Source organism: Halictus rubicundus, chromosome 2 (assembly GCF_050948215.1).
Source record: "Halictus rubicundus isolate RS-2024b chromosome 2, iyHalRubi1_principal, whole genome shotgun sequence".
Lineage (NCBI taxonomy): Eukaryota > Metazoa > Arthropoda > Insecta > Hymenoptera > Halictidae > Halictus > Halictus rubicundus.
The window spans coordinates 25,812,696-25,827,803 of NC_135150.1; the positions used below are offsets into that span (position 1 = coordinate 25,812,696).

At 41.0% G+C, this 15,108-nt stretch overlaps 1 protein-coding gene across 4 annotated transcripts; it reads right to left on the reverse strand.

Annotated features, from left to right (window-relative positions):
- Positions 1-63: 63 nt before the first annotated feature.
- Positions 64-15,108, reverse strand: LOC143365854 (uncharacterized). Of its 4 annotated transcripts, none has more exons than XM_076806429.1 (4): positions 14,709-15,108; positions 10,749-10,871; positions 7,822-7,965; positions 64-1,799 (listed from the first exon to the last, which is right to left on the reverse strand). In XM_076806429.1, the coding sequence occupies exons 3-4, from the start codon at positions 7,963-7,965 to the stop codon at positions 1,473-1,475; spliced, it is 471 nt and encodes a 156-aa protein (XP_076662544.1). In that variant the 5' UTR covers positions 10,749-10,871; positions 14,709-15,108; the 3' UTR covers positions 64-1,472. The 4 variants fall into 4 exon arrangements, with proteins under 4 accessions (XP_076662544.1, XP_076662545.1, XP_076662547.1 ...); XM_076806430.1 differs by lacking the exon at positions 14,709-15,108 and adding an exon at positions 13,985-14,448; XM_076806432.1 differs by lacking the exons at positions 7,822-7,965; positions 10,749-10,871; positions 14,709-15,108 and adding an exon at positions 13,985-14,253 and having other exon boundaries at positions 65-1,799.

The following is a 15,108-nucleotide window of genomic DNA, read 5'->3' on the forward strand; positions in this document are numbered from 1 at the left end:
CCTCTTGCACTGGAAGAGACACGAGGGTCGGATAAGCGCGACGAAAATATTATTCCCAGAGAGAAATTTCGTGAAAACTCAAATTCTCCTGACCTTGTTTGGTTATACCGAGAGACCGTGCATCCCTCGCACCTTCTTCGGCATCGCGCGAAACGCGTCGCTTGTAGTTTACAGTTTTATAGCGTAGAATCCCGTTTCCGTGGGAACAGCAGGCAACGCGTTGTCTCGCTCGAAGAAATGAAATCTTCCATCAAACTCTCATTGGATCCAAAGGAAACGCGGTTCGCCTAATTGTCAGAGCGTCATATATTCGTGGTTAACAAAACCGGCGAACTTCAAGGCTCTTTCCCTGCGAATCAACTGGTCGATCGAGGGATCGATCCGGCCGGAAAAGAAACATTCGAAGGAACCTTCGTGAACTTGGTGTCGGGTCTGAAAATCATCTTAGAATCACGTTTCTCCGGACTGATGCGATTTATTCGAATATTAACAAACAATGGATTAAAAAAAAAAAGAACGTTCTACCGATTACAAAATTAGCAATACTATTCGAATGCAGCGTAGAAGCCTAATCGGGAGCCGCTGCTGTCCGTGACGCAACGCGTTCGCGAAGCTGTATTTTCGGAATCGTTGTCGGTTGAAAACAGTTGAAAAGCATTTTTACATTTTTTCACGCGCGACCGAAAGAATTCATGGTCGACGGCTCGCGACTTTTCCGCGGAATTTCGCCAGCGATCGCCGAGCGATTATCTATCCGCTCGCGCATAATCGTGGCGAAACGTTCCTAGCGTTTCGTAATTTTGTCGCGACCGCAACCGTCGCTTTCGAATCCCACGAAACATGCTCGCGCGGTTCGTGGACACAGAAATTCTCGATCTGCCGTTTCCGTATGTGTTTCAAATGGGACGCTCGGCGAGAACCTCCGATCAGTGTCAGTGACAAGTACGGCGGCACTGACATACAACGAGATTTCACTGTACTCGGAAGCGTAAACGATCGCGACGCGCTGAAACTAGGTTTCAGGTGGAACGTCGGACGATTCCGATCGACGCGAATCCTACCGAATTGCGAAGCATGATCGCGATCATTCGGACGGGAGCGCATGGTTCCACACGTAACCGCGCGCGCATCCCATAAGAGTACAGGACGGATCGAAATCCTGCCGGACGATATTCTAGTATGTACTTAGGAAGTGCCTGTCAACGCTGTCTATCGGTACTGGACTGTTTGCCAAGATAACAAAATGCGGTTCGTTTTCGTTCGTTGGAGGACCTCTGCACCATGTAAACTGTACATCGTAAATTGAACCTTCCGAAATCCACGATCGGTAACACGGCGGTGGTGGGTGTCACAGTCGCGAAATCACCGACACACGAGGAAGCGCTGTTAATTCGTAGTTTGTAAATTAATTCGAGACTTCGGGACGCGTGGAGAGAGCTCGAATCGTCTGCGTCGCCGTGGCGGGGTCCGGTTCACAGAATTCGGTACTGCGCGAGGAACGTGTAGACGATCACCCAGAGGACGAGAGCGACGATCATCGAGATCAGGAAGACGGTCTTGAGGAAGTGCCACGGGCTCTCGAGTCGCGACTCCGACCGGCCGGACAAGTTCTTGCACCCTCTGTTCCTGCAGGGGATGCTGCCCGGCTGCGCCTGTTGCATCTGTTGCGCGTGCTGGAACTTCCCCGTGGAGGTGGCGACATTGTTGGTCGGCAGCGTAGTCTTCACCTCGGACAGCTCGGTCTCCTCCTTGCCTGTCGTCTCCGTCGTGGTCAGCTCGAACCGCGACAGACTATCCATCTGCGAACCGTTTCGAGTAACGTCGATTGCGGTATAATTGACGCGTATCGAGGACGGGACGACGCGCACGAGCCTTATCGTCTTCCGAACGACGAGCGACAAACGACGAGCACCGAGCCGACGGAGCCGGCAGACCTCCGCTGTTCACGCTCGGATTCTTACGAGAAGTCAAAACAGAGAGATATGGACTTGTTTGTTGGCAGAGAACCGCCGCGCCGTCGCTCCCTCGGGGAACACGATTTTTTCACAGGATTTGTTAACGCGAGAATCGAATCCGAACGATGCGAAGAATCGGCCGCGATTCCTCAGCAACGTTGCGACACGCGACCAAGGAAAGAATCAACGATAACATCGTTGACGCCGCGAGGAACGTTCATTCGGTAGTATAATAACGGAACCGAAAAAGTAGGCGCGACGAATGCGCAGGTGTTACCGAAGGCGAAAACAGATGATAACCAAACATATCTGTTCCGCGTGGTTTACGCGTGGCTTACCCGCGGCTTCTTGTCCAGTCAAACCGCAGTTTCCTCTTTTACCGCGCGCTCTTATCTGCGCGATAAAACGACAAGAAGAAACGAAAGAAGAAAAAAAAACAGTCGTCCCGTCGTTGCGCGCCTTTTAAAAGAATCTCTATCGGGAGCACCGATGTGGACTGCGAGCTCTTAGGACAGTGTTTCTCAAAGCATGATACGCGGACCCCTCGGGGTGCGGGAAGAGTTTGGAGGAGGTACGCGTTACGTTTGTAAGCAGTACAGCGAAATCTCGTTGTATGTCAGTGCCAACCTCGCGTTTCCAAGTCAGTGGAAAACCTCGCACCACCGCGGTGGGTGGCCGAAGCTCGAGAGCCGTCGCGGCCATAACATTGTCGGCTATATCGGTGTGAGACCGATATAGAATACCACTACTAATCCAATTACAAAACTTCTTTATTTTACGTTATTTTTTTTTATGAAACTTTTACCGACAAATTCGTGGCATTTTTCTGATTAAAATGAAACCAAATATGATATAATTCCGATGATATTTACGTGTGTAACGAACGATAAAAGTTACTTCCCATTACAATTACATTAACGGGAAATTAGTGCAAATGTGATCCGAATTATATCGCGTTTGGTATCATTTTAATCAGAATAATGCCACAAATATATTGGCGAAAGTCTCATAAAAAAATAATTAATAATAAAGAAGTTAAATTTTTCATTCAAAGGCCTGCACTCACGAGGGCTCACGTCAGCTTCTCTGTGCAACATTATATCGGAGACGGATATTCCTTCCGTTTGAACGTCAGTAGCGTTTGTATGTCATAGGTTTCTTATGACTTTCAAACGGTATGACTCTTAGCTTTCCAGCGTGCCCTGTGTATTTCAAATGGGACGCACGGCGAGAACCACCGATTTCGTATGAGTGTCAGTGAAAAGAACGGCGGGACTGACATACAACGAGATTTCACTGTATTCCCCATGCTTCCACCGCGAATCACTGACTCCAGCACTGGCAGGGAGGGGGAAACTTTATCCCCTAATCTGGCGACAATGGTCCGTAGTGCAAAGCAGCTAACCAGCGGGAGCCCATTTACGAAGCGACTAAAATCGTTTTGTGCGGATTTCACATCTTGAGCGGGATGCGACTAAAGTCGTCTTTCACGGATTATTGTTATCGATGGGTTTTTGTGATATTTTTACAATAAAATCGGATAGACATGCGTTGCAAAAATACAAAACGTGCGTTGCAAGAATGAATGCAACACGGTGAGACTTTGGTGGCAAAGTGCCCGCGCAAGATGTGTTAATCGGCTTTTTGTCCCCGATGCTTAACGACCGGTACCCTATTAGTTTATTAGTTTGTTAGTCTATTAACCCCTTGCCTTACGATTTAACTTCCAATAGCGCGTGCCATAAACCACAACAAGGTCACGCGTCGGGACATTCACGGTTTGGTTTTGACAGTGGTCCTAATCGATGAATTAGGAGGGAAAAAGTTCAAAATTGAAGGTAAAGAAAAACACGTATCGGTGAATTTTTTATGTACTGTACATCCCACAGGGACGCAGAATCTTGAATGTCCATTGGTATTACAATTATAAAGATAAGACAACAATTACTGAAAATAAAATTTTCCAGTCACCGCATTGCTGCGGTCAATTTTCTTTATTAAGCATTTCCACAATGAAATGTGAATATAACTCGTATTTTTATAATCTTTTGTAATGATTGGCACCCAAAAATGTATTTAATTAAGCATAGTAAGCAAAGACATACTTGAGTGGTACCAACGTCGACTACGCATAGCGACGGCCCTGGCGAGTCGCGAAAAGGCTGCAATGGCCGTCTGGCGCGAACGCGTCGCGCACACGCTGTCAATTAACATTTTCTGATCCTTCTCGTACATTAAGGGAACCAAATACTTTTCGTGAATGGTTTCTTTACCAGAAATGTCTGTAGAATGCATTCCTGTATAGTAAATTCCTGCTAGACAAAGGATTTTTCACATAAATACAAAAATAGAGCGTACAAAGTACCCGCGTCGGTACATTTTCAAACTTTAACAACCATTTACAACTATTAGGAAGTACATAAAAATATAATTGACTATATGCATATGTAGAGGAGAGTCCCCTCTATCTCTTGACTCAAATTTGAACTTTCTCGCGTGTCTAGCTTTTGCGTAACACGTCGTTTCGTATCAAAATCGGGCATTTTTACAAAAACCAAAATTTTTCGAAAACGTTGCGTGATGTAGCAATTCTACTTTCAGATTCGGTTTTGGGATGACAAAGTGTATAAGAATCACCCAACAGGTATTGCAAAACTCGAAAAAAGTTTAATTTTGTTGGACAGTGTTATTTAGAGAACGAGCTAGAAAGTAGGCCTGCAGCCAAGCTCGCATATGCGAGCCGAGCTCGGGTCGAGTCGAGCCGGGACTCGCTTTTCGAGTCGAGTCGAGTACTCGCACGATGCGAGCTGCTCGCACCGATGCGAGCTACTCGCACCGATGCGAGCTACTCGCAACGATGCGAGCTACCCGCACCGATGCGAGCTATCCGCACCGATGCGAGCTGCTCGCAACGAAGCGAACGGCTCGAAATAAAATCAGGCGTAAAATGACATGATGCGAGTTACAGCGGGAAGATCAGCACATCGATATTATCAAGCATTTTAGTATATTGACAATGCTAAATGTTTGCGATGTTTTATTATATATTTTGATAGTGAAATGTTGATTCAGAATTTGTATAACCCTTATTGAAAATAATTATGCAATAACAACTATTTCCTAGATTTATGTAAATAACTAGATGTGAAGAACGGTATTTTATATATTCCTTTATATTATACTCCGGTTCAGTGTACAGTCGTAAAAATGTATTGTCGCAAAATTGTTTATAATGTTGAAAATTAACGTTAAACTTCGTTAAATAGTTTTTGAAAGGAATGGATATATAAATATTGTATAATATTGATATATATTTGTACGCATTCGTGCCAATATGTGCCAGTATACAACCTTTCACACAAGTTGGAAGTTCCAACAGCCTGTCATTCGGTACTGTGCACGTATAGGTGATAAGATTTAAAAGGGCATAGCCGATTAAGATGGTCAAAACAATTGGAACCGCAAAAAGATTCCATTTCAAACAGTATTGATTTCTTGATTTTCTGGAAATGACAGAAGTGGATTTCAAAATTCTTTTGACGGAATCTTACCAATTTTCACAAGCAATTTCATATCTGGCGGAAATCGTGGACGAACACAATAATATAAATATTCATTGCCTAATCAATGTTACTTCAATATTTTTAGAACATTAAAAAAATATTGTTAAAATCACATGAATAAATAATATAAGAAATTGAAAAAATAAAAATGATGTATGGGAAAAAACATTTACCACCGACGGGATAAGAACCCCAGCATATCCGCTCCTTAGTTCGACGCGTCTGGCGATGTTACAAAACTTTACGAACATTCTGGTATATATCACACAAAATACAATTTATTCTTTCTCTTAAATCACATTTCTTAGGTCAAACAATTACTTGTTTCAATTTAATAATGCTAAAAATTACTTAATATATATCTGCGATAAAACCAACAAATGTAACTTTCCTCCTAATAGCAAAAACGTCGAAAAAATTTGGTTTTTATTGTTTTTTGACGATGATGTCTCACAACAAAAAATCTAAAAAAAATTGACGACACTGCCTGTTATAGTACTTTAACAAGGAACTAAACAGTAGAATAGTATGTTTTCACATTTTTGAAGAATCTGCATTTTTCCGATTTTTTGGAGGTTTTTCATTTTTTTACGACCACAGTTTGTAACAAAAAAATCTGAAAAAATTATCAAAAGTCAGCCTTAGAATCCAAAATATGTCACATTTTTTCAGAATTTTAGGAAGCATCAGAGTGCGGAAAATACGCGGAGAAGCGCGAAATCTAATTTACCCTGTAACCAACCTCATGGGCAAGATAGGGGGTTGAAATTTTACTCAGAGGGGTTTTTCTTAGTCAGCTTTCGAATTGTTCATTAATCATTGAAAAACCTCTAAGGGCAGTTTTGAACATAAATCGGCTAGGTCCTTTTAAAAGGATCTGATGTCTACGTTCAACACTCGTCATACTTTCTGTTTAGTTAATATTTTAATGTTTGTAAAAAGTTTACCGATTTTCATCTCGAAATCATTTTTCAATTTGCAATTGTTGGCTCTTCTCCGTGGATAACAGTCGATCTTTTATACGATGGTCCAAAATCATGCTAACTACCAAATAATTCGTAGTGGCAGCAAAGTTCAATCTACTTCCTAGCTAGACAATTAACGCAATTATATAACGCAATTTTTCCTGAGTTTTCATTACATGTCATCTAGTAGCTGTCACGCCGACCAAAGATCACGCCGATCAAAGAGCACGCCGACGAACCGCCAGCATACATTGTAGACGCGGCGGCGACCTCGTATAAATACACATCAATATTATACAATATTTATATATCCATTCCTTCAAAAACTATTTAACGAAGTTTAACGTTAATTTTCAACATTATAAACAATTTTGCAACAACAAATTTTTACGACTGTACACTGAACCCCGGAGTATAATATAAAGGAATATATAAAATACCGTTCTTCACATCTAGTTATTTACATAAATCTAGGAAATAGTTGTTATTGCATAATTATTTTCAATAAGGGTTATACAAATTCTGAATCAACATTTCACTATCAAAATATATAATAAAACATCGCAAACATTTAGCATTGTCAATATACTAAAATGCTTGATAATATCGATGTGCTGATCTTCCCGCTGTAACTCGCATCATGTCATTTTACGCCTGATTTTATTTCGAGCCGTTCGCTTCGTTGCGAGCAGCTCGCATCGGTGCGGATAGCTCGCATCGGTGCGAGTAGCTCGCATCGTTGCGAGTAGCTCGCATCGGTGCGAGTAGCTCGCATCGTTGCGAGTAGCTCGCATCGTGCGAGTACTCGACTCGACTCGCACAATCGAGCCGAGCTAAGCTCGGCTCGCATTTTCGGGTACTCGCACAGCCCTACTAGAAAGTGCAGGAGGTCAAAATTTGTCAAGTGAAACGGGTGCCCGCGGGCACAGCCACGGGCAAAGTAGAACACTGAATTATCATCAGAGGAATGATAAATTGAAAAATAATCATCTGTCCCAGTAAGTTATAAATTTTTTAATCATAAATTGCATCACCATATCTCGAAAACTATTAGTCGCATCGTCTTCGTCATGGTCTCATTCAATTTGGAATAAAAATAGTATTTTTTCCTCCTAATTCGTCGACTGAGACCACTGTGGCGACAGTGTGCTGGCTGTCTCGCTCGTTTCGTTGCGTTTCGAATGACCTCGCGACCACGCATCGCGTCAAATTCAAAACAAACGAGGCGAGCAGTATGCGTCTCGCGAGATTGGAATTCGCATCCGGCACGATCACAGGCTAAGGCGTAAATCGTAAGACGCAAAGTGAAAGGAACGCATTGGATGCATGGCGTGTTACGTGTGAGTCTGGAATCCGACTCTCTGGAGGGAAATAGTTGTGTTCGGGACTTGGCACGGCTCCGTAAACCAAACCCATCATGCTTGTGACCTGGTTCAGATTCGGACAGTCCCATATGGAGTCGAACGAACCCATTATCACCATCTGCGGACGATATCTGTCGTTATTGGCAAAGTTGCCTGTTCACCGTGTCTGCTAATCGCTCTTTCGAAAGTACTTTCAGCACAAATTTTCTCCGAACCGAGCGTCGATGCACAGGGTGTTCGCATTCGTCCAGCGCTCGTCTCTCGAACGGTGAATATTTCCGCGAAGGAGACGTTCAACACTAGGTTTACGGTACCCGTCAAAATGACGGGTTCTAATATTTTTAATTTACGGTTATTGAGATTGTGAAGATCCATCTACGTGGAATTACTCAACAAATTTATTTCTTTGGGTATATATTATGTTAAAAATGGCTAAAAATTTTTATTTTGATGAAGTAATGTAAAATACTCACTTTTAGTGCTCCGTAAACCTAGTGTTAACGCTAAACCTACCAACGCGCAGTCAAATGACCGTTTTTGAAATTGCGTTTAGAATTTCTCGTATACAACGTTGCTGTATCGCCGTGTAACTTATTGGCTTTTCCTACAATGTACATAAAACCCATTTTTCAATACTCACAACTTTCTTTATTGTTTTCTTTCCGAAAAAATTTCATAGCATGTCTTTCTATATTAAGATACATTTTTTTTTGAAACGGTCATTTGATCGCTCATGATAGGATTAGGTATAGATGAAATGTCGGTAGGATTAGTGTTAAACTATTTCGTTCGTTCCTGGCCTTTCACCACAAGCTTCCCCGAAAGATCGCGACAAACTTTCTTGTTATTCGTTTTGCAAACACCCTGATTTAACTCTTTGCACTCGAAGCTATTTTAACTTAAACATTTCTTCCGACCTAGAATATTTCTATATATTTTTTGTCATGTTATAAACACAAAAGTGGCACAATTTACTCGTACAATAATGCAATGTTTAGTAATTTATTCAATACAAACGAAATTTAACAATGTAAAAAATATTTTCAACAATGATACAGCAATTTTTAGCGGTGCCTTCGAGTGCTAAGGGTTAAAGTACTCGCGCATCGTGAAGTACAGGAATCCTGTCCGTCGTTTAACATTCGGCGTCGCATCCTCGAGTATTCGTGGTTCTCCGTGGAGTCGCAGGAAAATGCGATTTAGGGTCGGGTTATACTAGGCAGGTCAGACGCTGAGGGTGTATACCAGCTAGATACAGAAGAAAAGAAATTCTGCTGACAGAATTTGTTTACCCTGTTTTTGTGACCAGTCATAAAGATTGCCATAGGTACAATGCTTATTTGGCAAAAATAATTTTGTTAAAAAGGTTGTTAAACATCAACCCTCTGCACTCGGCGCTATTCTATTCGTAAAACTAAATATTTCTTCCGTCTTAGAATATATTCATTTTATTCACAGGAATCTGATCCGATTTCCACATGTAATGTTTAAATGTTTAGCAATCTATTGAGTACTGTAATGTGAAAAGAAATTCTGCTGACAGAATTTGTTTACCCTGTTTCTGTGTCCAGCCATAAAGATTGCCATAGGTACAATGCTTATTTGGCAAAAATAATTTTGTTAAAAAGGTTGTTAAACATCAACCCTCTGCACTCGGCGCTATGCTATTTCTAAAACTAAATGTTTCTTCCGTCTTAGAATATATTCATTTTATTCACAGGAATCTGATCCGATTTCCACATGTAATGTTTAAATGTTTAACAATCTATTGAATACTGTAATGTGAAAAGAAATTCTGCCGACAGAATTTGTTTACTCTCTTTTTGTGTCCAGCCATAAAGATTGCCATAGGTACAATGCTTATTTGGCAAAAATAATTTTGTTAAAAAGGTTGTTAAACATCAACCCTCTGCACTCTGCGCTATTCTATTCCTAAAACTAAATATTTCTTCCGTCTTAGAATATATTCATTTTATTCACAGGAAACTGATCCGATTTCCACATGTAATGTTTAAATGTTTAGCAATCTATTGAGTACTGTAATGTGAAAAGAAATTCTGCCGACAGAATTTGTTTACCCTGTTTCTGTGTCCAGCCATAAAGATTGCCATAGGTACAATGCTTATTTGGCAAAAATAATTTTTTTAAAAAGTTTGTTAAACATCAACCCTTTGCACTCGGCGCTATTCTATTTCTAAAACTAAATGTTTCTTCCGTCTTAGAATATATTCATTTTATTCACAGGAATCTGATCCGATTTCCACATGTAATGTTTAAATGTTTAGCAATCTATTGAGTACTGTAATGTGAAAAGAAATTCTGCCGACAGAATTTGTTTACTCTCTTTTTGTGTCCAGCCATAAAGATTGCCATAGGTACAATGCTTATTTGGCAAAAATAATTTTGTTAAAAAGGTTGTTAAACATTAACCCATTGCACTCGGCGCTATTCTATTCCTAAAACTAAATGTTTCTTCCGTCTTAGAATATATTCATTTTATTCACAGGAATCTGATCCGATTTCCACATGTAATGTTTAAATGTTTAACAATCTATTGAATACTGTGATGTGAAAAGAAATTCTGCCGACAGAATTTCTTTACCCTGTTTTTGTGTCCAGCGTTTATAGACCCTCAGCGTCTGGCCTGCCTAGTATAGTCTTCGAGGAAGCAGAAATCTGAGCGATGCGACGTATCGGAGCTCGCAGCGCGCGACCCGGCACGAAAGGTCGCGTCGGAAATTGACCGGGTCAACGATTCGTGAACCCTCCGTCTAATTCGATCGCGAGGGTCGGCCGACCCTGCTGCGACGTCTACTTATGTATAATTTCCGTGTGGTACGACGAAGGGGACCCATGAGAGCTACATTTGACGAAGCACTGGAACAGACTATAGAAACATACTTGTTTCTGGAGCGACGGTTCTTCTCGTTGCGCATGCTTTTCTTCGCGGTTGAATATGTTCGTTGTCCCACGGAAAGGCTACTCCTTTTGATCGGCGACTGCCCCGATTTTACGATCTCCAGTCTTCGTAAACCAAAGTCACCAAGGTCACCAATGTGAATCGCAAGACAGCTTCTGTAGTTTATCGCGAGGGAGCATCGAGGTCCGAAAACGAATGAACTTTTTTAATCATTTAATGATCTGGTCGTACAGTTGTCGCGCGATTGCTTCCGATTTGATTGATGTACGAGGTGAAAACGATTCGCAGAGGGAGCCTACATCGCGCGAAGGTGGTAGTTCACTGGAACGCGATACCGTACGGACTGACCGGCTGACCGGTTACGGTTATGGTTGCGGCGCGCCGCGGCGGATGACGAATGACGAACGACGGGCCGCGGCCGTGTTTCGTTGGCCGACGTCCATTATCTCGGACCTTATCAACTTGCTTCTTCCTATCAGTCGTTTCTTCGAGCGATGCCGCCGATCGATCGCGAGTATCGCGACGTTCGCCCGTGAATCTACCGCGATTTCAGCTTACCGGTTCATGTGTTTTCGGTGAAGGAGATAATGCGCTTAGATCGAGCGCAGAGTACATTGCAAGCGTAATCTCCCGGTTCCGTTAAAAACCCACGTCGCGAAACGTCGGATTATTCGAGGACGCGCATGAAGAAACTTATTATTTCTGAATCGACGAGCGCCGCGGGTTGGAGCAATAGTTCCCTAAAAGCCATAAATGTTATTCGGTCGCTTGCGTTTCGGTTACACGTAGCATCGATAAACTATAATTAATAAATTATAAGGTAAATTATAAGAGCATTATGTGAAATCGCGCGAGCATGTACCGCGATTCCCGGCAATCTTTTCGCGACGCAGGGACGGTCGAGTTGCAATTACCGTGGAGGTAAACAAAATCTGGAAATATATTGGGTCGTCTCATAAGTTGGTGCCGTTTATTCTTGTACCATTTGAATTCTAAAAATCAAATATTTAATCACTAGACTGCGGATTTTATGCATTTATGACAAAAATGGTTAGGGACTATTTAAAACAGTGGACATATTAAAAACATTTAAGGGCACCAGCGTATTGGTTTTAGATTACTAAAATAATTAAAAGAAGTAGGAAATTTTTATTTCGCTCCTGTGTCTTGCAATCAATGCAAATGTTTTTTGCATAAAGATCCGCAATCTAGTAATCACCCTTTCATTTCACAACCTCTTCTGACCTTTTTGGCTAAGACATCATGTCGTCACTATAAAATTTCTGCGGTTTTTCATTAACACTAGGTTTACGGAGCATTAAAATGACTAGTTTACATTAATTTATAAAAATAATATGAATATATCTATTAAAATTTGTAGCCATTTTTTAAATAGTGTTTACCCAGAAAAATCAATGCGTTAAATAATTCCTCATGGATGCATCTTTATGATCTCAGTATTCGTAAATTAACACGTTCACGGACAGTAAAAATTTCAGTGAGCTACAAAAATAGACAAGCAATTTTTCGTGAAACTAGTTGTACTATCCAAAATCTGATTAGAAATAAACAATAATAATAAGTTAACTGTCATTAGTAATGACAAATGAAATGTATATTAATTACAAAAACAAATTTCAATTTGAAATGTATATTAATTACAAAAACAAGTTTCAATTCGAAATGTATATTAATTACAAAAACAAATTTCAATTCGAAATGTATATTAATTACAAAAACAAATTTCAATTCGAAATGTATATTAATTACAAAAACAAATTTCAATTCGAAATGTATATTAATTACAAAAACAAATTTGAATTTAAAATGTATATTAATTACAAAAACTTAAGGTTGTATAAAATTAAATGAATAAAAATTGGCTTTAACATTTGAATGCTATAGCATTCACGTCATTTTGCATCACTATGAAAATGAATGCAATAGCATTTGCGTCCGCGAACGTGTTAAAAATATAAGAATCTGTCATTTTGACGGGTCCCGTAAATCTAGTGTTAAAATACTTTTCAATGGTGAATAATGTAAACATATACACGGCACGAACTTATGGGACGACCTAATAGAATTGTTGAACGAGCGGATGCGCAGGCGCAACAGGTCTCAAGGATGCGACTAGTGTTCCTTCTCGAGAATTTCTCAAGAAATTTTATGATTGATTATTTCTCATTTCTCGAGAAATTTAAATCTAGGAAAATTCTTATGAATCTCATTTATTTTATAACATATAAATTCTTAACACTAGGTTTACGGGACCCGTCAAAATGACGGGTTCTAATACTTTTAATTTACAAGTCTTAAGACTCTAAGGATACATCCATGAGAAATTAATCAACAAAATTATTCCTTTGGGTATGTCATTAAAACAAAAATGGCTAAAAATTTGGGCAGCACATTCTTGTTTATTTTATAACGTAATGTAAAATAGTCACTTTTAGTGCTCCGTAAACCTAGTGTTAAATTCTCTTAAATTCTTATTTAAAACTTTAGAAAAACTGAATACTGAATTGAGTAATGAGTTTCTTGTTGTTATTAAAGAAGAAGTATCTAAAAGAAGAGACAAGATTATTGTATCCCTTATAAAATATCTGCATAATCCAGAATCTCTGCAAAAAGATTCAGAAGATACACTTTTTTATTTAACATCCAAGGCAGATATGTATAAAATGGCGAAACAAATTCTAAGCAGACTTTTTGGAAAATATAACAATGATTCTTATGAAAATAGTGAAAAACTTTCAGATTCTCAGAATGAGGAACTACCACTGGAAATACAGTTAGAATTAGAAATTGCAGACAGCCTTCAAGAATTTAGTGTCAAGAGTTTAGCGGCAGAAGAAAATCAATTCCGGACTCTAACAAAGGAATTCCAAATTTTTGAGTCCACTGGAAAAAGGACACCCAATCTTCAGCAACTTTTGGATGTTCTGTGTACGATAAAGCCAACATCCACACAAAATGAAAGAAATTTTTCTACGGCTACAGTTTTTGTTACAAAAAAAGAAGTAGATTGTCTGATTCTACATTAGACGCATTATGCTTCTTAAGAAGTCATTTCAAAACAAAAGCGTAATGTTTCACTTTATAAAAGTTTGGTAAAAGTTTCCCAATATATTTTTACTTTATTAAAAATTCTCGAGAATTCTCGAGAATTATAGTCTCTCTATAGACTCTCCGGAAGGATCCTAGATAAGAGTACCTTGCGCAATCCGCCGAGGCTCATGTTTCGCGTCGCTCCGAAGCTGTCCGTTCGAGCTGGAAAATCCTACGCGAGGTAAACACCGAAACGAAAGAGGGAATCCCCGCGAGTCGATCGCATCGGTCGAAATTTAACCCCATGGGCCGTGGGGTCGCGAGCAACAACCACGCGAATCGGCTGAAGTCGGTCGTCGAACGATAGAGAGCTCGCAGATTCCGCTCGATTCTCGTCACCATTTTATGTTTTCTCGGAGATCGCAGATTGACAGCGGAATCCGCGGAACCGATCGGCAACCGGTTCTCGGTCTAGCCGAGAACCGAAGGTACCAACGGATTCCCGTCGAACGCGTCGAAGAATGAAAGTTGTTGCGTTATCGGAGACCGTCAAGGCTACCGATACGGTTGCCGATTATGCACCGTGGAGTCCACGAAAAGCAACTGCGAGAGACAACAATACGTCACTCGTAATTGGTAATTCGGAATTCGTTTCTCCCGAGGAACGGAGAGAACGAGCGTTGATTATCCGTTGTTATCTACGATTATCCGAGACGCGCGAGGTCACGCCAACGCGATGCAAAGAAGCGCGTCGACCGAAACGCGACAGTTTCAAAACATTCGGCCGCGTTTCGCGACGCATAATTTACCATGTACTTGCGCGGCCGTTCAAATGCGAAAATCATTACCACGACTCGCTAACCAGCTGCTCGTTGGACGAACAAAATTACCTGCTGCGGGTGCCACGTGTGCTGGAAAAAATTCTTGAAGCACCTCATGATGGACGGACGGCTTTCTTCGACTGCGATGGTCACCGCATAGTGATGAGTTCTTCTCAAATTAATTTTCCGGGCCTGATCTTGCTGCTTCGAACCGAGAGAGAGAGAGAGTTCGGTTTACCGTGGCCGTTTCATCGTGGTTTTCGTTGCCGAAGATCCTCTCTCGTGTTTGCTTCTGCCAGGATGCTGGCACACGAAATCGCGATTAAATCGATTCGATTGATCACGGTTCGACGAAGACGGGCCTTGTCGATCGGATCGACGTTGACAAACATCGACCGAGTCGCGTGCAGCTGCAAGCGAATGCTTTGAAGCGTGCGCCACGGTGCACGCTCGACGACTAATCAAGTTC

Coding starts and splice junctions, on each gene's coding strand:
- LOC143365854 (XM_076806429.1), bottom strand. CDS start 7,965: ATGGTGATAATGGGTTCGTTCGACTCCATATGGGACTGTCCGAATCTG. Junction 1,800..7,821: donor GTCGGATTCCAGACTCACAC/GTAACACGCCAT, acceptor AACGGTTCGCAG/ATGGATAGTCTGTCGCGGTT.